Source organism: Micropterus dolomieu, linkage group LG03 (genome assembly GCF_021292245.1).
Source record: "Micropterus dolomieu isolate WLL.071019.BEF.003 ecotype Adirondacks linkage group LG03, ASM2129224v1, whole genome shotgun sequence".
NCBI classification, from domain to species: Eukaryota; Metazoa; Chordata; class Actinopteri; order Centrarchiformes; family Centrarchidae; genus Micropterus; species Micropterus dolomieu.
The window spans coordinates 16,864,769-16,889,704 of NC_060152.1; the positions used below are offsets into that span (position 1 = coordinate 16,864,769).

The 24,936-nt window shown below is 40.4% G+C and overlaps 1 protein-coding gene across 5 annotated transcripts; it reads left to right on the top strand.

The window, feature by feature from the left end:
• The first annotated feature begins 258 nt into the window (after positions 1-258).
• On the top strand, positions 259-18,133 carry LOC123969003 (DENN domain-containing protein 3-like). 5 transcript variants are annotated; one of them, XM_046046077.1, is made up of 29 exons: positions 259-391; positions 3,502-3,663; positions 4,179-4,371; positions 4,583-4,672; positions 5,151-5,266; positions 5,503-5,600; positions 5,975-6,086; positions 6,392-6,511; positions 6,617-6,715; positions 7,095-7,214; positions 7,541-7,656; positions 7,841-7,996; positions 9,734-9,830; positions 9,953-10,056; positions 10,211-10,398; positions 10,535-10,694; positions 10,912-11,107; positions 11,271-11,439; positions 13,136-13,255; positions 13,349-13,395; positions 13,501-13,671; positions 13,979-14,108; positions 14,386-14,493; positions 14,776-14,915; positions 15,707-15,867; positions 16,015-16,151; positions 16,332-16,450; positions 16,929-17,066; positions 17,159-18,133. In XM_046046077.1, exons 2-29 carry the CDS (start codon positions 3,547-3,549, stop codon positions 17,375-17,377), a joined length of 3,741 nt encoding a protein of 1,246 aa, XP_045902033.1. In that variant the 5' UTR covers positions 259-391; positions 3,502-3,546; the 3' UTR covers positions 17,378-18,133. The 5 variants fall into 5 exon arrangements, with proteins under 5 accessions (XP_045902033.1, XP_045902032.1, XP_045902035.1 ...); XM_046046076.1 differs by having other exon boundaries at positions 13,136-13,395; XM_046046079.1 differs by lacking the exons at positions 259-391; positions 3,502-3,663; positions 4,179-4,371; positions 4,583-4,672 and having other exon boundaries at positions 5,190-5,266; positions 5,544-5,600; positions 6,010-6,086; positions 13,136-13,395.
• Positions 18,134-24,936: the final 6,803 nt, after the last annotated feature.

A 24,936-nucleotide genomic window follows, 5' to 3' on the forward strand; every position in this document is an offset into this window, starting at 1 on the left:
AATTACACAAATATCACATTGGCTCCAATAATGTTTGTTTGAAATATTAGATCTCTGTACAAGTTATGCAAGACATTGTAGAAGTAAATTATGGAACAAGACATAGCCTATACTTTACAAAATCTTGGAGGCTACAAGGTCTTTTATTACTCTATAAATAAACATGCATCATATGATACTGCATTGTGCTTCCTCAAATCAATGCGCATGTTTGTTCTTCCACACAGAGAAACAGGAAGCAGACTGATAGTAAACATGGGAACAGTTAGCTCAGTGCCAGTCGGTGAAGTGAAGGAGCTTGCTGTGCAGTTGGAGCGACTCGCGGTCCAGACTGCTGTCATGAAAAGTGAAGGGGGGATGAATGAGGAGCCGCACGGTCACCTGTGAGGAGGTTCGTGACCTGAAAGAAAAGCCTACAATTTAATTGTTGGATTTTAAGAGTTTTTTTTGTCTTACTTTAACGGTAGTATAACGTTGACAAGTCGCGAGGGTGACCAGCATTATGCAAACATTGTTACTTTAACTCATAACAGTGGCAGTGGTCTTGACATCAGCTTCACATATTAGATTCTGAAGGGGTAAAGTAGCTTATAGCGGGCTCATATACAAGTATTTTCTTGTTCTGTGCCAGTGACCTATTTATAACTTTTCCTTAAGGTAACAACTGGAAAAGTCAGTCAGTGTTTCCTCTATAGCTGAGCTTCACATTAGCTGTGTTAGCATATTATTGTTGTGTAAGGAGGGATAAAGTGAAAGAAAGTCATGTTCAGTAAGAGCCTTGATGAAAACCGGAAAAGCAACCTATTTGATAAAATTGTCTGGATTTGCAGATCAAAGGAATGATGTGAAATTTGGAGACATCAGACAGTGTGTCTTCAGTCCACTTAAAGCTGTGATTATAGCCCACTATACAGTATCTAATTGATTCTGAAGATCAGATGTTTCTTTTAGACCCTTCTGTGTGCTTATATTTGCGTATGCTTGTCTGTATTCGATTTCCCCATTCCTCAGCTCTGTCCCTTCACACTAGTTTTCTTTTAAGGGCACATTTGATTCAGGCGAAGCAGAATTTCAATCCTGTTGAAAGGTCAGACATCTCAGGTCTGGTAGACAGAAATCATGCTACTAACTGTGCCATGATATTCTCAGAAAAAAATATACATATATAGATTATTATTAGTCACGTGACATGTTCTTTAATGGGATATTAGTTCAGTTACACTGGACATTCTTGCTGCTGATGACTAGTTATTATTTCATTTTAAACGAGTGAACTGTGTTACACTGTTGAAATGGTTATTTGCAATGGTCCAACATTGTTTTAGAATCTTTTAACAGTAAAATAAGGAGAAGGATAAAAACATACATGTTTAAACATGCTTTATTTGCTAGGTAGAGCACTATTTGGCCTCACCAAAAAAGTGCATTTTTTAAGGAAAGTCTTATGATGTTTCTTGCACCTTGCTACAAGTCTGCATCTGCAGCTGTTTTACAGTGGACATGATGTTAACATTTCATCCATGCAGCCTGTTCAATGTGGCCCTGTTACAAGTCATTTTCTGTGTTTTTTTTCTGTGCATGTGTTCATCCCCCTCTGCACACATTTGAGCCTAATTTTCCAAGAAGAGACGACTAAGGAACAGGGAAAATGTGATCTGAAATAATTTGCTCCTCACTGTGGTGACTCAGCTGTGAAAAAGAAAAGAAAAAGAAAAAAGAACAGCAGACAATAGAAGGACAACTACTAACATGAAATGTGGATCTGCAGTGAAAAATATTAATTAAAGCGACATCCTGTTTCCTGTCCCACATAGATTAAATCAGTTTAAGTAATTCAGTTATTTTGCGAAGTTGTCGTATGGATTTGTAGGGATACTGCAACTGGTGCCACAAACTTGAAATGACAAGTTGACAATCTGCTGTCACCAATATTTTGTTTCAGAGGCCGATTCACCCAGTTTAGATTGATCAGTGTAGACATAATACTACAGTAAAAGTCATGAAGTGCATTTAGCATTTGTCCGAACCCTGATCTATCTAAGCATGGGCTGATTTAAGAGTTTCTTTATAACTTTGTGATTGTTTGCCCTAAAAGTCATAGCAACGATATGGCATTTTGGGAAGCATTTATAATTGATTCATTGATTTTTTTATATTGTATTAGAATCTTATTTAAGAGTCTTATTGGGCATCATAAAGGGACAGTTCTCTCCTCACAGGATGTTGTCATTATCTTCTCATTTCATGATTGGAAATAGCATATCTTCAGTGTTTCTGTTGATTTAATTAATTTTAATCCGAGTATTGTCGTGAGACCTCTGCACTGTTCAGACGATGTGTATTGAACTGGGGCTACAGTCACAGCAGAGACCTTGGTGAAATAGAGGCTGTGTGTTATACAAGCTGCTTGTGTTTATATCCTCACAGGACTTTCTGAGCAGCCAGCCAGCAGCTTTATCTGTCTCAGTAATTAGCTGTAATGTCACAATGCTACATTCGCTTCTTGTAGCCTGATTAGACACTTGATTCAGAGCACAGGACTAGGGCCAGTGTGAGGGAGTCCATTTCTCATTAGGGCCATGGCAAAAATGGGTGTACACCAGATACTGCGAGGGGCTTTAACTAAAAGTGTCTGCCTTGGTCACATTTGAGAACTACACCAGACTTGCCCAGGTAATGTTATTTTAGGGAGCATTTTTCAGAATAGCAAAGAGCTAGGTTTTCAATAGTGTCACTTTGTGACCAAACATCTGTGCAAGAGGATTAAAAATTAAACACGTAATAACAAAGGAAAATAATGCCTTTCCTAGTGTTATCTTGCCATGCAGTTTTGATTTTATTTGTTTGGGTTTTGAGATGTTAAACTTATGATTCAGTTGCAGATACAGTATATCTGTGGATTGTGGATTGAGCCATGGAGTACCTAGGATATCTTTGCCCCATAAAAGCACTTTGCCGTTGAGTTTTCCAGTTAATTTTCTTTCATTTATGTCCCTTTGGAAACATATGAAGTGCTTAAGATTTTTTACCCACTTTGTTAAACAAAGTGAAGACTGGACAACTTCTGCCCTGGAGAGACATGTAAAAAGTAGTGCATTGCAGAATTATGCTCTGTAACTCCTGGGCGAAGTAATGTGGAAAATATAATTGCACCATGTAATCTCTGATGTAATAAAATCAAATGAAACTCAGATTCTGGTTCTGTGGAAATCTTGTAGCCTTAATAATTTACGGAGAAGCTATTTCTATACCGGGCAACTTGGAATAATACTGTTGTGGGAAAAAATGTCTTTAGAAGTTGTTGTTAATGAGAACAGCAGCAGTGATAATGAGCTGGAACAACTACTCTGTCATATGTTGTGACTTTATTTAGCTGATAGATGTTGTTTTTGTGCAAAACACCAGCCAAAACAAATATAAAGTCTTTGTCTTTGTCACTCTCTGGCACCCCTTCCTACTCTCTCTGGCTGAGGTCTCTGTTTCTTTCTTTGTTACTTTCAGTAGTTGTGATCCAGCAGGTCTGCGTTGGCCCTTGGCCCAGTTCTAATGGTCCAACTGGGTCCTGGGCTGGGGTCAATGATGGCGGACCATCTGCCTCCCGTTCTGCTGGAAGCCTGTGTTGTGGTAGGAGCATCTAGTGACAAACTCAGGGAGGTCTACCAGGTATTTGCCTCCAAACGCACCTTGATACTCCCTTCTATGTTGTTAGACTGCCACTCCACTAAAGAACCTAATAACAAACGCTTTGACATATTTATACCATGAGGGAAATGTTTGTTTTATTTTTTTACTGTCATGATTTGTGAGTCTGGTGAATACCTGTAAACCCCCACAGGTATATTACCTTTATATTTTTATTAACCAGACCAGTTCCAAAACTAAATTAATATTTGTATCAAGAAAAGCTAAATATTTGGCCATCCTAGTGACCTAGTAGTTAAGAGGCAAACCTACATACTTATGATTCCCTGATGGTAAAAGCCATGCCACTCTTTTCAGGTGTTGATGCCATCTGGGTTTCAGGATCAGATTTTCGAACAATCAAATGTGTTTTAATTTTTTTCTTCCATTACATGAGCCACAGTAATGTATGTAGAATATGTGTGATGTGTAACATGTATCAAAGCTATTATAGTAACAGAGGTCCCCCCCAATCCTTCCCATCCTCTCCCACTCAGGCCATGAACAATAATGAAACTCCAGAGCACCTCCTGTTGGAGCCCGAGGTACTGCACGTCCTGGTGCCTCCCTTTGTTAGTAGACCGCTAGCTGAGAGTGAAGAAGTGAGGTCACAAGGAAAGAGGCGGCGCTCCTTTCTCAGGAAGAAGAGGGAACAATTAACTCCTTCAGCTGAAGCAACGCCCAGCCAAGGTCTGGTACCCGCTTGTCCGGTCTTGCACTTCTATCCGCACATGCCACACGACAGGTCTTTGTTTTCAAATAAAAAACATCTGTGGAGCCACAAACATGTTGTTTCCCTCAAGGTTTCTGATTTGTCCCTGGCCTAATTTTACCCATGTTATATCATTAGTAATGTGTGTGATAGTGTTTAATATTAATTGAGCCATTCGTGTTTTTGCAGGTGGAGGAGCAGACGGAAGAGGAGGAAGTGAAGATGTCACTGTTCCTAAAGATATCGACCTTATGGCTTTACCTCAGCTTTGCTTCCCGGGTATTTAACGCACAGACACGCACACCCACACACCCACACACAGAGAGAAGTTTATGGCTGCTGTTATGAGGATAAAACATATAGATTATTCAGTCTTGACAAAACACTATGATGTACAGCAGATCCATACACTATACGTAGAGTTAAAGCTGGACAATATTTGATTATAATATTGATATTTTGACCTGAGACATGGAAATTAGTTATTGTGATAAATGTTGTTGTCTTTTCCTGGTCACATCTGCATTATATAATAATTAATATATATGATAATTCCTTAAAAAATGTCCTACACGTAAATATTTTCTTTCATCCCTAAAATCAGCTTCATAATGTCATTATTGAGAAAAGAGGTTCAACAATTGAGATATATGCTTTTTTACTTGCATGTTGTTCAGCCGTACAGTAGTGCAAAATTGATATCTTGTAATTGTAGTAGATCATGTTTATGTTTTAATAGGTTTTTCTTATTTACCAGGGGGGCTCCAAGTAACCAATAAACAGGAGGATGAACAATTCCACTTCCTGGTTTTCACTGATGTCTTTGGCAACAAGACCCATGGAGTAGTGATGCAATGTTACCGACCGATACTGGTACACACTACTACATGTAATTTCTTAACATATAGTTAACCTAAATATCAGCTGTTATTTAATGCTAGGACCAGAAACTCTAACCTAATGCAGATAAAAAACTATTTAAGATACAGTGGCCATAATCTGTGCCAACTTAACCAATTAGCATGTTAGCTAGCACACCTACATGAAAATGTACATAAAAGTTATATGAAAGCAATTCACTGTTCACTTTCTTTCCTGTTTTTATACAGGAAGGGTCCTTTAAGTTTTCGAAACTTTTCTCTGCCTACAGTTTTTGTGTCATATCCAAGTATCCTTACTTCACTGCACTCAGAGACTGCCTGTCATGGTGAGAAACATTGTACTAAACCAAACCGCCTGGATGTTTTGCTTTACCATATATTACAAGTGTATGGTTTTGTTTGTTCACTTTAGATACTTCTACTTCTACTAAGATGTACTTGTCATTAGGATAACAGCAAACGTTTATTACCTGTTTTACCTGTAACATTGGTTTATCGTTTTTAAGAGTAGCTGTAAATAAAATCATTTGTCTGATAACTTAATCAAAACAATGGTTATCTCGAGTTTTGCAGGCATTGTTGCACTCGTAAATTGTTTTCACCAGTGAATGTATAAAAAGAAAATTATTCTTGTATCTCCCTGTGTATCTTCATCCCTCTGTCTTTTTCTGTTTTCTGTTTCTGTTTTCTGCTTTGATAGTCTGTTAATCCAGCTAAGAACTTGTCATTTATCAGACATGGAGGAGAAAGTAAGGGAGTTTGCAGCCAGACTGGCACTGGTGCCTATCCCCCCTCCTGGACAACTACATTTGGTATATGTGTGCAGTGTGTATTAAAGTAATGTAAAGACTTTGACACGTTATTTAGACTTAATTACACTGTAATGTAACGGTGTGAGGCTCCTTTCACTCTGTGGTTACCTGTCCTGGAAATGGTTTCATTCATAATATCATGAGCCAGGAGCTATCAGGTTCATATTGCTGATATTGCTAAACAGACCACTATTGTGTGTATGTGTGTACATACTGTGTATTTGTTTATACTGCATCCTTTGACTGTGCTGCAGCCAGACCGAAGATAGAAGAACCCAAACAATAACGCTTTGTATGTTTTACAGATGTTTACCTTACATCCTCTGACCATTGTATTACCGTCCAGAGAAGACAAAGACCACCCAGCTATAGATTTAGACCTCCACCTGCCTTTCTTCTGCTTCAGGCCACAGCAACTCCTGAAGGTATTACACATCCAGTGTGTTAATGTTAGTGAAACAGGAGGAGGCTCATGTTAACTCTCATGTCTCTTTCTTTGTTTGTCCATTTTTCTGTCCCCGTCTCTGTAGGTGCTATCTTGTCTCCTGCAGGAACAGCGAGTGGTGTTATTTTCTGCTGATTGGGCCAGACTCACACTGGTGGCTGAGAGCTTATTGCTTTTTCTACAGGTCAGTTGAAAATACGGTAGTGTTAAATCATAATAACTTCTATTAAATCAAATTAGGTTTTTCTTTCTGCCCTGCGATGGACTGGCTACCTGTCCAGGGTGTACCCCGCCTTTCGCCCAATGTCAGCTGGGATTGGCTTCAGCCCCCCTGCGACCCTGTACGCAGGATAAGCGATTGATGATGGATGGATGGAGGTTTTTCTTTCATTTCTCCTAAAAGCACAATGCTACATGTGGTTGTTTAAGTGAAGAGTAGGGATGCAGTTTGAAGTCTTGGAATAGGGACTCCCTGTGCAAATTGTGAAAAAATGTTTCAGCACAATACAGTAAATATTACAATAATGATCTAATGATGAATCATTCCTCCCTCTTTCTTTCAGCCTCTAAAATGGCAACATCCATATGTTCCTGTCCTCGCTGGAGGCATGCTGGACTTTCTCATGGCTCCTACTGCCTTCCTCATGGGCTGCCATATCAGCCATTTTGAAGAGGTTGCTGCTGTGAGTATACAATCTACAGAACATGTTTTAGAGAAAGGGGAAGTGGAAATATTAAGGGGATAATTGGAATGCTGTGTGGTGTGTCTGGTAGTTTTTTCATCCAAAATATCCATCTCTGATTCAGACATTATGATGAAAAGTATGAAAGTGACAGGACAGAGGTGAGCCTTCTGCTTCAGATTTGGTTAGATTATTAGAAGAATGAGACCGCCAAAATGTTCCTAGATCACAAAAATGATTTATTTTATTTACACTTGAAACTTATCAGCTAGTGCACAAACAAAAACAGGAGGGATTTTTTTTATTCTTGATCTTCCTCCATTCAGGAAACCGATGATCTGATTCTCATCAACATTGACAATGGAAGTGTCTCCAGTTCTTGTTCTGAGACTGTTGACCTACCAGAGATCCCCCCGGCTGTTGCACACTGCTTCACACAAAGGTACTCACTGTAATGCCAAGAATAATACTACAAATTTTGACTAGTACTATACAGATACAAACAAACAAATAAACAAAAAAGATGCATATGTATTTGGACAGTAGAAGTACAACATTACTGATCCAGTCACCTTTTCTCAAACTAAGTTTCTATTTGTTTATACAGTATGTGTGTGGTTTTGCAGGTGTCTGTCCCTACAGATACATTTTGACCTGCATCAGTGTCACCGTGCAAGCTGCACTGACATCAGTGAGCAGCGGGCACAGAGAAGAGCGTGGCAACGCAACCTCAACCACGACATTCAGCGGATCACACTGGAAGTGATTGTCAACACATTCAGGTTGTATGTGTGTTGTTTGTGTGCTGAGATCTAATGGCATGGTTCTCCTCTCTCTCTTTAAAAATTAAAAATTATAATTTATAATTATAATTTATTAAAATTATTAAAAATTAAAATAAATTTAAACAGTAAGCGTGTGTGTGTGTGTGTGTGTGTGTGTGTGTGTGTGTGTGTGTGTGTGTGTGTGTGTGTTAAAAAAATAAAAATCTATAAAAAAATTAAAATAAATGAAACAGTAACGTGTGTCTATATTAATCGACAAAAAACTTGGAAAAAAAAATTAATTGATTAAAAAATAATAATTAAATAAAAAAATTAAATCAGTATCAAATGTAAAATCAAAACAATTACTAAAATATCAAACGATCAAAATAATAATAATTTGAAAATTTGTACAATGTACAAATTTGTTCCACTGGTTGTCCTCACTTCATGGCATGAGGAGACATATTTTGCAGCAATTATTTCACATTTGGGCATTTCTCCCAGTAAATATGGGAGTTTCTGTGTGTCTTGAATTTGGGGTATATTTGGGAAATGTTTGCAAAGTGTTTTTGTCTTAGTGTTTTATATAAGGGGCGGTTGATGATGAGGTTAGAAAGTGCAGCTCTGTCTCTACCTGTCCCCTGTCACACTGGAAGCAGAGTCTCTCCTCTTGTGGTAGCCAAATCTGTCGACCCTTTTCTATGGCTTTCTATGGCATTTTTCTCTCTCTCTCTCTCTCTCTCTCTCTCTCTCTCTCTCTCTCTCTCTCTCTCTCTCTCTCTCTCTCTCTCTCTCTCTCTCTCTCTCTCTCTCTCTAAAAATATGTGTGTGTGTGTGTGTGTGTGTGTGTGTATATAGATATTAGGGCTGTCCCCGACTAAGGATTTACATCACGATCGAATCACAATCGTCAAGTCCTGCCTGTAGTCGCATCATGTGTGTTTTTTTGCGCGCGGGGGGGGTTACACATGGTAGCTCCGCTGTAATCTTGAGAAGCTGCTGCAGAGCTGCAGTTTATTCATTCACTGTAAATTTCCAGCTAAACTGAGTCTTTTTGAAGACCCTTTTCTCTCTCTCTCTCTCTCGCCTGCCATTCACTGGTCTTGTGTGAGTTTTGCGTGCATGCCGATTACATGCACGTCGCTGGAAGTCCTGCGAGGTGCAGACAACTCGGCACAACACCAGTGGAGCTGGGGCTCACTCTCTTCACCACGTGTTCCTCTTTCGCCTTCCTTGATTACTTGATTCTTCCTTCCTTGATTACTTTATTCTTTCCCTCCTTAGTTCCTCTATTACATCCTTCCTTGATTCTTCCCTTCCTTTATTCCTTCCCTCCTTGATTCCCTTATTCCTTCCTTACTTGATTCCTTCCTTCCTTCCTTACTTCCTTGATCATTTCCTTCCTTCATTACATCCCTGATGCCTTGATTCCTTTCTTCCATCATTCCTTCCTTGATTCCTTCAATACTTCCTTGATTACTGGCTAATTGGGCCCAAGTTGGACATTTTCACTTTTGGTACCAGCAGTTTAGACATTAATGGCTTTGTGATGTTATTTTGAGGGGAAAGCAAATGTACACTGTTAACAAGCTGTACACTCACTACTTAACATTGTAGCAAAGAGTCATTTCTTCAGTGTTGTCACATGAAAAGATATAATCAAATATTTACAAAAATGTTGAGGTGTGTGCTCATTTTTGTGAGATTTTATATATATTTCTATTCCTAATATATACATTTTGTATGTAACAGGGATGTTAGCAGTCATCTGAACTATGAACATCGGGTGTTTAACAGTGAAGAGTTCCTGAAAACCAGAGAGCCAGCTGAACAGCTTTTTTACAAGAAGGTAACTTCTTTTAAATCATTTGGTAAAACAAATGAACTTCTATTATATTTACTGAGATCTCGCAGCAGACATGAGATGCTGAGCCAGGTGCTTATCTTCAAATGAACATGGCTGTGTTGCAGGTGTTGGAGACGCACATCTTCCATTCCTTCCTCAAGGATCGTCTCAACAGGAAAATGGACAGTTTCTCTCGAATGGAACTCAGCACTCGTTCAGAAATGCAGAAGTGAGTTATTAAACCTATCTTAAAACCAACTGATAACATTCATAAAGTTCACCAAATCATCTGTGTGTACTGAGATAAATAAAACTATATTGTATAATTTTAAGGATTTATTGCAGGTCTGCATTCATTTTAGCTTTTCTGTCGTGTCATCTAGGATGAAGGCTATGGTTGAAGTCCCATGCAGACTCACCATGCAGGAGATTCAATCCCAGAGAAAGAGCTCTGTTATAGAGAACAGGCTGAATAAGAGACTGGGGATGAGCCTCCCTAACCTCGGGGATGACCAAACTGTCAGCTTCCAAAGAAACACCCTGCTGAACAGAATCATGATATCTGACGCCGGTGAGACTGGAGAGGAAATTTAAGTACACCAGAGGCACAAACTGTCGAGATGTAGCGAAAGTGGCTGGAAAAGATTCAACTTTTCTGTTTCTCATATTTTCTCTCTCCCTGTGCTCCCTATCTATTTGTCTCCTAGCGCTGAAAGCTCCTCCGAAGCCAGTAAAGGTGTTCAAACTCCCAGATTTCCCTGCTTCTCTGTCCTCACACTCTGTCCAAAGTTATTACAGTGAGCTGATCCAGCAGCTTGGCATGGCCATCTTCTCTGTCCAAAATGAGAACCCTACTCTGCTGGCCAGGTATTCTGCTTTTATTATTCCATAGGCTCCTCTTGTTATTCTTTCAGGAACAACCCTGTCATTCATGTCTTCATTTTACAATCAAATGTTTTGCCGTTGGCCTGGTTGCCATTCTGTTTGTTCATTCCTTTCACTTGTTTCCCCCCTCTTGTTGAAACTGGCTGGTGCTGACTCCAAAGACTTATGGCTTGATTATAATAATTTTTTTCCTCTGCAGATTCTACTATTTGCGTGGTTTCATCAACACATTGTGTTTTCGGCGGCTGGATGCTCTGGGTGATTTCCAGAACCTCTACAGGACGGACACCGCCATCTTCCCCACACAGCTGGTCACATGGCTCATGGACTCACTGCACCGAGATGAGAGGCAGCAAGCTGACAGACGACCTGAGCTCAATAGACTCATCCTCAAGGTCAGTGAGTTCACACAATCATTGTTCCCGTCTTGTAGAAGTGATGGTTGGAGGACAGACTACATTTTTTGTAGTCTGTTTGGTGATGTGGTAACCTCTGTTGGTGATTAAGTTGTGAGGATGGATGTGATCTTGTCTTTCTATCTTTATTTTCATGTATTAGGTGAGGACAGATAATGAGAAGCCGCTGGTGCAGCCTGATGACCATGTCAAGAAGTTTGAGCTTCCCCGAAAGCAACTGCCTCAGGACGAGTTTGTGCGTTGCGTCCAGGAGTGCGGGATTGTTAAGGATGTAGCAACCATACACCGTTTATTTGATGCTCTCACCGACAGTAAGTGAGGACAGGAAGGCTTGTGTGTTGTTTAGAGATCACTTTTGATATTTTTTAGGAATTTTATAGAACCATGCAATACCAAACCTTAGATTTACAAACGCCGTAATATGGGACCAGCAGTTTGAGACAAGACAAAGTGCTAAAAATGAATCAACAGTTGTGTTAAATCATAATAACTTATAAAATAGATGAAGAAAGATTGCTAAATGTTAAAGGCATTTTGTTTCTTAGGCATTTTTCAGAATCCTTTTGATTAGATGTGCTCTGAGATGTCACAGTGAGCACACATAACAGTAATAATTATCTTCTCCACCATTACACGAAAGAATTTTAAAATCAATTTCATCACTTGTTAATGACATAATGGAATCAAGCAGCAGATGATCTGTTACGCTCTTTTAATGCTCTGTAAGCGGAAAGTACAGTCTGAAGAGCACATTCTCTTTTGCTCACACACACACAGTAATGGTAAGTGGTCTGTAATTCCTTCTAGTCTTTCCAACCACTCAAAACGCTTTTTACACTACATCACATGCATCACATTCACCCCATTCACACACATTCATAGACTGATGGCTATGCCAATGGGAGCAATTTAGGGTTCAGTATCTTGTCCAAGGATACTTCGAAATGCAGACTGGGGGAGCCGCAGATCAAACCACTGGGATCTTCTGATGGATGACCGCCCTATCCCCTGAGCCACAGCCACCCACATAATTTGTCAAATTAAACCTGCCTCAAGTAAATGCAAAACAAGTGTCCAACCTGAGTGAAGGGAGAAGATACATAATATATTTACTGTCACGACACTGCTCTTAGGCCATGAGGAGGGAAAGGCACACAATTGTAATGGAAAGGACACTTATTTCAGCCCATTGTTTTGGTTTTACAATTCACAGCTGTTTTGGTTCACTCTCATCAGTGTTGATGTCAAATATACCAGGCAGCTGTTTAAAGCTGCAGTAGGGAATTCTTTTTAAAATAACTTTTTGCCATATTTGCTAAAACTGTCACTATATCCTGACAGTAATACATAAGTCAGATAATCCATAAAAAAATAAAATGTCAAGTTCCTCTGGCTCCTCCTGCTGCTTGTAATGCCATTTACGAGAATCCACATCTGTTGAATGTGTAAATAAGCCACAAAGAAAAGACAAGGCGCTTTATTGCTCTTTGGACAGAAATGAAGCATTACCGATTTCTAGTTAGTAAGTCTAATTAGTAAGTCAAAGGAAATGGAAGCTCGTGAAGTCTCGTTGTAGAGCAACTGAAAACATTAGAGAAACAAAAAAAAAGGGAATCTCATGTGACAAGGGTCATGAAATGGATTCAGACTTCAGAGGAAAACCATGTTGTTTTTCTCAACATGGTTTTCCTCATCTTTGTTTAGATTTTGATCACATGTGAAAGACATTCATGCATGACTAGATGGAACAGTACTGTAACAGGACTGAACAACAAATAGAATGGCTTGTAATTGCGATTTCAGACGGTCATTTAGTAACATATAACATAAGAAGTATAATATGCACTATTCAGAGATATGAGGTGTTAAATGTGGAACTTGATAACTTGATCTATTGTGTAAGTGAGTCAGTGTACATGTCGTGACCCCCCCCCCCCCCCCCCCCCCCCCCCCCCCCCCCGTGTGCTTGCTTGCACCTGGTTGCATACCTCTCTCTCTTGCTCCCAGGCCAGCTAAAGCAGGTAGACCCTGAACTCTTCAGAGTATTCTACACCTTATGGAAGGAGACAGAGGCCGAGGCACAAGGCATCAACTTGCCCTCCGGGGTCATAGGCCATCTTGACAACAGTGAGTTTGTCTACAAGTTGTCGTCGTGTGTCAAGACCTCCCATGGCGTCGGTAAAATTGCCATGACGCAGAAGCGTCTGTTCTTACTTACAGAGGGACGACCGGGCTTCCTGGAAATCACAAAGTTCAGAGACATACAGGTCAAGTGTTCTTAATCCCTTTTCTCTAAATCATGTTTTCTTTGGAATATTAGTTCATTAACATGCACTCTTATTTCAATAAATAAACCTGCCATCTCTGTGCAGGGGGTGAAGATTGCCTCAGCTCCCTTTCTGCTCGTTCGTATTCCTTCCCTTCGTATCCAGACCTCCAGCAGGCCTGAGGTGTTTGAGGCCAACCTGAAGACAGAGACTGAACTCTGGAACCTTGTGGTGAAAGAGATGTGGGCCGGACGCAAGATGGCTGACCAGCACAAGGTAAGTCTGCAAAGAACTCCTAAAATATGGCTAGCCTTGCCTGGCTACATTTGCATTCAGTCCAACAAAAAGGATGTGTTTCCATGGGCCCACTGTTGACATTCACAGGTCAGATTTGAACAATGGTGAACTTTGCCAGAGCCAATCAGAGCTTACACCACAACAGGAAATGTGATTTAGAATGTATTAATTACATAGGCTTCAGTTACAGTGAATGATGGAGTGAATATTTGCAGACTGGTGTAAGTGTGACCTCACTATTACTCTTCTAGTTTTTTAACATACGGTATATTGATTGTCTCTTTAGGACCCTCAGTACATGACTCAGGCTCTGACCAATGTCCTGTTGATGGACACTGTCATGGGCTGCCTGCAGACCCCGAAGTCCATCACTGCTGCCTCAAAACTGGCCTACTTTGACAAGATCAAACATGAAGGTCTAGACTCACCTTTGTGCTGCTTTTTTGCTTCTTATTTTTTTATTTTACTTATTGAATGAATCATTAGGTCTATATAATGGCAGAAAATAGTGCTAAATAATTGATTGATTATCAAAATAGTTGATCATTTTCTGCTGTACAGCTAATTGATTATTCAACCTAATGTTTTAGCTCTGAATTCTTTATTTCTTTCTCACTCTCTCCTGTGTCGCTCTTTATCTTCTCTCACCTTCTCTTTTATCTTCATTCATTCACTGTGATTGTCTTTGACCAGTGCCCATGATGATGCCTAAAACTACCTCAGAGACTCTAAAACACAAGATCAACCCATCACTGGATCTGGCTGAACCTCAGACTGTACATGTGCTGCTATACACACCAGGTACTGTGTTGAGCTAACTACAGTGTGTAATTATTTGTTCATTATTGTATTGCCCAAGTTTCATACAGTATAGGCCTATCTCCCTTTTACAGTTCAGAGCATCAAAGAAGTTTCTCTGTAGTGATAATCAGTTTATGCATTTAATGGTAATCGTAGTGTCAGACGGGGTCAGTGTGTCTGAGCAGAGAGGTTATCATGTGCCGCACATTTTCTGTAAGCTTTAGCTCACAATTCACTGGTCCACTCCTCTCTCATCCTTTGTCTCTTATTCAATTTCTCCAGGTCAATTGACTTGCAATGACCTACAGGGTGAGGTGAACCCGAAACTGTGGGTGGCTCTCAGTGGGGGAAAAGTGGTTGTGTTTGATGCAGCTAGCTGGTCCATGCTGCAGGACTGCATCCAGGTCGGACAGTCGCAGCTGGTGAGAGCAGACCTGCTGTACTCTAGTGTTGGAGTAACATTTATTTAAAAAATAACCCATTTTACCCCTTGAGTCTGTTCATGGGCTTTGGGGAGTACTGCTGCATATGTAAAAAAAAAAAAAATTGTACTGTGGGTAATGTAGGCAGCAGAGAAGTAAGAAGAATGTGTGGGATAACATAACAATATCTCTGGTTCTGCTGCATCGATCTGAAAACTTTTAGCTAATTCGGTCATTTAATCTTAGTGTATTTAAACTTTATATAGTAAAGCCAACTATGTGTAGAATGTTTGTCAATATATGGTCTTTACCGTTATTCTGAAAGCACAAGTTTTTCTTTGTAGAAAAAAAGAGACAGATCTTACCCTCAGGTCAAATCTGCCACATACTCTTTATTTGTGTTACCACTGGAGGCTGGAAAGTAAAAGACTTTCAAATTCCACACAGCAACAGTAATTCAGTTGTATTACACGCAATGTTTTGATGAAACTAAGTTTAATGTTTGAACTTAACATAGTTAAGTTATTTAGATCTCTTTTGAGCAGCTGTGTGTTACAATTTTGCTTAAGAAATTATTGTAACCTCCATAGTTAATGGAAACAATCTGGTGCAGTTGATCTTTTAATGTTTGTACAAATATTTACACATGTTGAGTCTACTGTAAAATAAAAGAAGTTGAAAATGGGAGAACCTTTCTTTTTTTGCTTAGTTATAAAATTTTAAGTCTGTTAGCTGACCGTTTTCTGAAGGAAGTGAAACTGACATTCCATGCCACATGTTCTTCTGTGTAGAACTGCATGCTGGGATTGGTCCAGCAGCAGGTGTGGATTGGCTCTCAGGACTCCGTAATCTACATCATTGACACTCAAAGCATGTCCTGCAACAAACAGCTGACTGAACACAGACATGAAGTTACTGGACTCACAGTGGACACAAGGGATAAGCACAACAGGTGGAGACATGATTTTCTCACATTCAGTTGTCAGTTTTATCACATTAAACAATTTGAAGCAGTCTTATAAAGGTCAGTCTAAATACGTAAATGTACGTGTTGCAGCACACGTATGTTTAATCCGTCTTTGCAAACTGTCTTTCCCAGTCAGCAGACATTCTCCTGCAGCTGTGACGGGATGATTCTGCAGTGGGACTCTGCCGGTCTCAAAGTGAAGCGACAGTTCCACCTCACCTGTGACCGTCTGTCCTCCATACAGATCCATGATGGCACGCTGTGGTGCTGTAAGTGCACACATGTACCTTCGCTTTCTACTGTTAAACAGTTTTTTGCAAATTTCACGTAACAAACTCCAGTATCCCTCTCTTAACATGCCTGAACAGTGTCTACACATTGCTTCTAAATGCACCTTACCAGCAAAGAAGACAGTGTTTTGTTGAACAAAAGTGTCTGTGCATGTGCAGGTTGTGGTGACAGCATTGTGGAACTGAAGAAGAACGGGACCCCACAAAGAAGGATGGAGCTTCCTGATGATCTACGGAGTATGCCCAGTAGCTTCAGCAGCTTTGTCGTCATCCCAGAGGTAACTTTGCGATCCTCAGTGAATAGGTCAGTTAAACAAATTAGCAGCCATTTAATGGTTTAGCAAGTCAGTCAGTCAGTCTGTCCAGTCTTCAGTCCCATCAGCAAGTCAAGCCTGTCAGTCAGTTAGTAAATGAGACACCCAGCAGCAGCACATTAAACACTTCATAGAAAAAAAAATACTCCCATGAGCTTGGCATCTAGACAATTATAATGTAGTTGGAACAAGGAGTCGCGGCAACCACTGAAACTAAGAGATTTGTAGATAGATATTTACTGATACTTTTGATCAACACTTCATATGCAAATACAACTATTATAACAACTTTTATATTTTCTTTGGCTGTCAAAGATGTTGGTATGCCTTAAAAACTCGCTGGCCACAGAAAATGCTTTTTGTCTGTGATTGATGTTATCAAAATGTTTGTCCATGCCAAAAGTATACATGTGACTTACCAGTTGTTGTGTGTTTGTTCCAGCGAGGTCAGTTGTGGACGAGCTGTGCAGACTCAGGGGAGCTGTATCTCTGGCACACTAATAACCATAGATGTCCATTCAAGAGAATCTCCCTGCCAGGCAGTTCAGGAGTCACCTGTATGATTCAAGTCAAGGACCAGGTGAGCTATGACACACGAGTTCTAACTTGTTGTTAACTTCAATAATCACTTATCTACTGCTACCTTTCCATGATGCCCTCTCCTCCCCTCAGATCTGGGTGGGCTGTTCTGGTCGGAGCTGTGTTGGAGGCCAGTGTGACGTTCAGCTCAGAAGTCAGTTGTTGGTGATGGACCCAGAGAGCCACAGTGTGGCAAAGGAGCTGCAGGCTCATTCAGACAGCATCCAGACGCTCTGCTCTGCTGAGGATCGCTACGTCCTGAGTGGCTCTGCACGCCGCGATGGCAAGATTGCCATCTGGAAAGTCGAGTAGGGAACAGAAAACAGAGAGAGAGCACAAGTAAAGCAAAAGAGGCACTTGCGAGGACATACACAGAACATGACAAGTGTTTGCCTTTGGGTATTTGACTATGACAAGATGATTTTTTCAGTTGGTTGACCTAACATATTTCCATGACAATTAAGTTTTTCTATTGGTACTTTAAATCCCAAAATTTTAAAAGCAGTCCTTTAAAGGTGGCATTTTGAACATTTGTTTGCAGGACACTTGTCCTGGACTAAGAAGAGCAAATCTTTTTCTTCTTGGACACAAACCTTCTACAAACATAAGATGTGACAAAGGTCAAGTCTATGCCTTGCCATGTTTAGTTTTAAAAACTTGATTTAGTCTAGGTGTCAATGAATTATAACCTTAACCATTGAACCACATGACACAAGTGCAACATCAAAGACCAAATACAAACAACTCAGAGTGTATGTATACACACACACATACACACACACACACACACACACACGGAAAGGAATTACGTTTACTCACGTTACTGTAATTGAGTAGTTTTTTGTGTAATTGTACTTTTTTAAGTCATTTTTAGAATCTATAATTTTACTTTTACTTAAGTATGTTTTCTTTAAAGTATTTTACTTCGCTACATTTTCAATCACAGCCTTTACTGAGTATTAAAAAAATCATGTTTGCGCCAAGCGGCTAGTCCGACACGCCCTCAAAAACGCCGGTGGAAAAACACTGAGCTGCAGCACACCCACACACTTCTCCTCTCCCTTCCAAACACTTGCTACCCTTCAGGCAGTCAATGGACATAAAGTTGTTCCTGTGATGTAGAGACAGAGCTCAGTTAAAACTTTATGGATGAAAGATACTTTTGTTACAGATTAATAACTCACCACTCTGAAACTTGCTCCAGTCTATGTTGCCAAGCTGGTCGGCAACATGTAGAGCTGAATCAAAGCCATTGACCGACTTCTCGCTGACCCGCCCTTCTCTGCTTCTGATTGGCTAGTAGTCCTTAACTAGGAACTGTGCATGGGCAACTCCCAACAAAGATCATTTAGAGACTAGATTTATCACTCCTTAGCTAAAACGAAGCCTTCAATACACAATGTCCATCCATCCATCGTCAACCGCTTGTCCTGCGTACAGGGTCACGGGGGGCTGGAGCCAATCCCAGCTGACATCGGGCGAAAGGCGGGGTACACACTGGACAGGTCGCTAGTCCATTGCAGGGCCACATGTAGAGTGCTTCTCTTAATTGCATCCACGTTTCCCTCACTTGCGTCTTTTCCTTGTGTCTTAATCCCGCCCACAGGGGATGCATGGAGAGATGCAAGGAAACCAAACCAGGAGAGAAGGAACAAGGGAATATGTTTTTAGAGACACGAGACGTCCGTTTCGTTTCACTCCTTCATTTAATGTGTAACCAATGCTTGTTCACAATACTATCTCACACAATTCCTTTAGAAATGATGATAAAGAAATGTCATACTATACTCTAATATACTAATTATCCAGCTTGAATTTAAGGCTGAATTCCCCATTTCCTAAGGAAAGATTGTTTTGGGTTAATCTAAGCTTTCCTCATGTAACCTGAGCTCCCCCAAGTGGACGAAATAAGTATTACACACCATCGTCGGAAATGCCGTTAATGTATAAATGTCACCCACTTATTCTGACCAATAATGTGACAATTGTTTTCCTGTTACCAAATGCTTAACTTAGAACGGTACAACTGTTTACCATTGAGGTTTGATTGTGGAAAATATTTGATTATAATACCCGCAAATAGATTTCTTTTCTTTTAGACATTAAAGTTTAGAAAGGCAGTCCCTCGGGAAACCTGAAACTCTCTACTCGGCTTCTCTTCTCCTCGTGCTCTGGTCTTCCGCTCTGCTCTCTGGACGCTTCGGCACGCTTCCGGCGTGCCTCTCCAGGCAACGCCCTAAGAGTTCGACCAGCGCAACAGGCCTTTGTTCCCTTGAAGCTACACACGCGGAGTGCCACGACATCGATTTGTCCCTCGTTTAACAGCGACTTTATTTTGTTTTATTTTCTTTCTCTCTTTTGTTTTGTTAAAGTTATCAGTCCATTAAGTTACACTGGTCTAATTCAGGAACGACCAAGTTCCCCTTTTAAGCTTTTTCGTCGAGCTAAGCCCACGGAGGTCGGCCACGTGGCTCGCCAGCAACCACCAAGGACGACTTAAACCTGACCCGAGACGGGGTCGGGAAGGCCCCCACTGCAAGTTTCTTCCATAAGCCTTCCAGAGACGGACCCCGGAGAAATTCCCTGGCAGAGAAAGCGACTGGCCGACAGCTTTAAGTTGTCCTAACCGAGAACGCACGGACTCTGCCAGTGTGAGGCCGTTTCCCGGCAACCCGGCGGAAGAAACACAAGCAGTAAGACCCAACAAACATTCTGTGGTCAGGGATGTCCCGTAATGTTAATATATTCCTTTTAACTCCTAAACTCATAGCTTACTTTCATTAGTTCTCCTCTACCGTATGAGTCAAATGCTTCCCACAATCGAATCTCCATTTCTCATTGTTCAGCCATTGCTTATTTTCCTGTATTTAACCACCCTTTTATATCGCTTTAGTTAGTTAATAAATTCACTGTAATTAAGAACTGTGTGTGCTGACTATCTCCACGTCCCTGCCAAGAGAATTGACCCTTTAGATATGAGACTGACTGATTGATTTAAGATAATTTAGCGATTATTAACTAACTGATCACTAGTAATAATTGTATAATTATTAAAAGCTACCTAGAGGTCCGGAGACTCTAGGATAATAACAACTCCGGAGGTGCCCTTTGTAACGAGAGCTTTTATGGATTTTTGATATTTTCTGAATATTAAAATTCATAACTGGGTATTAATTCTCATAAATTTCGTAAAATTCATAGCTAAGTTTTAGCCATGCTACAGGAGAAATAAAAGAAAGAAAGATCTTTCTAATAAATAAATAAATAAAGTTGTGTGTGGGGCTTTTGTTGTTCAGCATACAATGAATACAGATTTTAACAAGAGTGAATCATAAAATAACTCAAATGTAAGACTTTGCAACGATACACTTGAGTTTAATGTAATCTGTCCTGATGCATCAGATCAGTCCGATCAGCTGCAGCGTCCAATCAATATAACGGCTAACCAGTAAGGGGGGTGTCGGTCATTAAAAGACTTCCGCGAAGGATGCACTGGTGTATCCTCGCTCATAGCTCCTCAGAGATCGATCCTCGCTTCATAGAGCGCAAATAAGAGCTTTGTGACAGCCTGCAAGATGGCGGAGCGGAACAACTTAGGGTTCAAGCGAGGATCGAGGAAATGATAAATAAGAGACTTGAGAAGCACCCACAGACACACCACCACTGACATTCATGCCTAAGGACAATTTAGAGCCACCAAATTAACCTAGTCCGCATGTCTTTGGATGGTGGGAAGAAGCCAGAGCACCTGGAGAGAACCCACGGTTCTAGCTGGCATGTTTTTCCTATTTTTAGTAACTTAGCTTGTTTCTTATTTCACTGTTTTAATTATACTTCATTCTCCATCTTAAGTATCACTCACTTATTGAATTCGCCTCTTTCAGTTTTCTTCACACTCACAGACCTAACGTACCTCTGCTGCAAACAGCAGCCTCGACTCGGTTTGGCCATGCTCCATTTTCCTTTGCAGATAGCACCCCTCAATGTGGCTGGTTGTCATAGCGACGCAACACACAACTGCCGTGACATAATGTTCAATGCGACACACACCAGCGACCCACATACAGCTGTCTCTTGATTTAAGTTAAAACGTTTCAACATTACTCAGAATGTAAAGACAGATAATACGGAGGTGATACGAAAACAGGTACCTGGTAGCAGATACAAGTACAACTTTTACACAATGGAAAACCAAAAAAAGGCGAGTAGAGGCGAGGCGAGGCGAGCTGGTACTGAGCAGTGGAAAAGCGGCTTTACTGTCTCTCTCCCTGTATGTCCGCTTCGGTGACTTTCTCCATCAGTAGTAGGTCACTGAAAAAAGATTTTTCCTCTGGTGATTCCGTTCACAGCAGCACCTGAGCTGCATGTTGAGGAGGCGTGTTGACGAGGTAGCCTATCAAAACAAAACCAATGTGGTAGCTAATGAATAACATCTGACTGGTGTGTTCACTGTCGTTTTACCCGGTCCGCTCTTCTAAAATAACCCACCGTGTTGCGACTTGTAACGTAATCACTGCGTTTCTCTGATAAATGCTACAATGTGTCGGCTAACCTGGGCGGACCGTCGAAGTAAAGTGTATGTGTGGGAAACACTGATTGAACCGTTGCTTCTCTTTTTACAAGCCAGGTCTCAGTGTCGATCGGCATTGTGTGTCCCTCCATCTTGTTAGAGACTTTGTGAGTAGACGCAGAGGGAGGGGCGGGGCTGCGTGGTGAGGGAGAAAGGAGCAAAAACTGGCAGGACTTTACGAAACATTAATTTACTCAACATCAAACTATATCGGTATAAACGGTATTGTCTAATTTCATCTCTTTTGAAATTAAATCGGTATACCTCATATTCCGATATACCGCCAAGCCCTACATTGGACAATATCAACAATGACACACCGGGATGGACAATGACGTAACCTACTGCTGATGGATAAACTCAGGGGAGCAGACAGGGAAACTATAATGAACTACACCCCAAAGCTAACCTTGCTAAATAAGTCTACCGGGGTTGAATTTTAACTATTACATCTGGGAAATTTTATTTGGTTAGTTTTGATGCTCTCCACAGTTTTATATTACAAGGCCTCCGGGTGTTCTAGGAACAAAAAGACAAAAGGAGTCAGACTGATCAGACTGGAGGACAGGGACCATTTCCTGGACACCACTCACCTTTATATTTAAGGTGCTGCAGGAAGGGGGTGATGGTCTCCAGGGGGAAGACCAGACCCAACAGGCATGAGGTAGACCTGTATGGGATTAATATCCTGCCTTGATTCAAAACTGAAAATAAAGTTCTTAAAGGTTGAAGCTAAGTGTTTGAAAACTCAAAATCTTACAAAATAAGTTTTGCAAGATCGAAAACTAAGATTTGCAAGCCTTCTGCTCTTGGCCAATGCTTGGCTGTCTGCTGAAGTACAGCCCAATCACAAGTCAAATTTACTGGATAGAGGGATTGACAGACTGCTCCGCCAGTGACAGACACGGACAGGTTACGTGTTCAGGAAGCACGGCTCCCTGGACGGGCTGGCTGTCTCCGTCCAAGCGGTGCATGGATGTGGAAAAGAAATCTGCAACGGGTTGTAGCTCAGGGCAGTTTGATCCTCAGTGCGATATCACCCGTGGTGTTGTGTCGGGAGATGCAGTAACTGAACCAGCGGTGAGTAAGAAATAGTATAAATAACATGTAATTTGTTAAGCTATGAGGAGAGGAAAAGTCCGCTAGCCACTAGGCTAAAGTATGCTGTGTAAAATGCAGCCTTAATTTACAGTAAACTGTCAATGGAGACAGTTATTAAGCCAAAATGTATGCTGTTGATAAATGTGATTATTCTATTAAACCATGTTTTATGTGTGGTAGTGGAGTCATTTTAAAGTTGACTTTACTGTAGTTAACCAGTAACAACTATGTGTGTTGTTTTTTCTTTTATGGCCTAAAGCACTGAAGATGAGGCAGCTTGCTGCGGTCATCACTCACAGGAGGACGCAAGGAAGAAGACATATATATTTGTGGACAGCTTCATCCTAGAGTTCACTGTTATTGTCTACAATGAATGAACAATGATCATTAACAGATGGGTTGCCATTCATCAGTTAATCCTCAAAGACACCTTTGGATGTAAAGGCAACTAAAGAAGGCGGGGTTTAGACTGCTCGCCAATAAAAACGTTTGCGCTTCAAAGAAAAAGAAGACAATGCTTAAACAGTCTGGCCTGAGTATCGCTGTGCCTTTTATATCGAGTCTTATTGCTTCAAGACAAACTTAGATGACTATGGAGTATGCACAAAATGTTTTTCTGGTACAACAGCTTGATCTTTTAAGAAGACCTCCAGCACAGGAGTCTATTCGAGAAACTGTTTAAAATGACCTGGATCGTACTATTAAAGACATTCTGGATCAAATGACTGAAGATCTTCATGAAAAAGCAAAAAAATATTCCATCGCATTGCAGAGATTTCTCACCATGGTAAAAGGAGAAAAAGACCAGAACACACTAACTTTGTCAATGCCGGTCACTGAGGATTTTCACTCTTCAGAGTAGAAGAATCAAGAAGGAAGAGATTTTTGAAGAAGTTTTAAAAAACATGCCAAAAAACTTCTGGAGAATCTTCACCTCTTATTACTGGACCAGCATCTACACCTCTTGTTACCAGAGGGTATCGATTAGCAAACAATGAAACAAATCCATTTGTATCTCCTAAAATGCGATTGAGTGATTGGATAACTTTTCAATAGTATATCGTTATTGGTTTTAAATAAATACATAGACATAACTTTATCATTTCAAAGTGTTTTTATTTATATCACCATAATTAAAACATTGTGGTACACGTTTCAATCTATAAATCATTTTGATAATGAATGGCACACAACTTCTAATATTATTATACACATTTAAAAGAATCTGATACTTGGACACACTGGTTACATTCTGCATAATTATTTTGATTTAGGAAGTTGGTCACTAGCAAATACTCCAAGAAAGACGCCTTGCTTTACTACCTTATCAAGTACTTTTGACAGTTCTATCGTATTCATACTATCATTTGTTAAAGTTAGAAAAAGTCGAATCATATGTGGCGTAAATAACCGCATTTATTGGGCGTTGAAGCGGATTTCTAATACGAGCCTCTAATCTAACAGTACCGTTTTTATTGAGCGACATATGGTCTCCGCATCCTTCATCAGGGCTCAGGTTAAAACAGAACAGACTATATCCATTACAAAACTCGTCGGTTATGGCCATAGCGTTGTTTTTAAGATACTTTCCAGTTGCCAAGTACAATTGATGATACTCCCTGATGGCATTCCCTCTGGTAAAGTTGGGTTGAAAAGGTTTTGAAGGATATCGCTGGACGTCAACTTATAAACATAAAAACTCATAATGGTTAAATGTAAATGGATTATGCGCATAACTACCTGTAAATGCCTCATGATCTACAAATCCTACTACAATAAATTTAGGTATTTGTCCCAAGAATACATTTTCTTGATTACAAACACAAGTGCCCATTGGGACGCTAAAATTTTTAAGACAGACTGCGTTAATGCCTTAGCGTGCGCTAGCCGGAGATACGGTGACTTTCTTTACAAACAGGCTTGCTGACATAATGCTAACCCGAAAGTCATCTACAGTGTTACGCATTAAGCAAAATTTGTTATTAGCTCTTATGAATTTTATCTTGATGTCTACTCCATGTATCATTAACTTGTCTTGAAAAAACAAGTCAGAATGTAAAGGGGATATTAGCTCCACTACACAGCCGCCTTGTGTGTACTCTATTCTTTTAACTAGTCCCTCATTGCGTCCTCCAGCCGTTGCGTCGTCCATATGACCTGCTGTATCCATGCAAAATAGTCTGGATCCAAACTGTGTCTG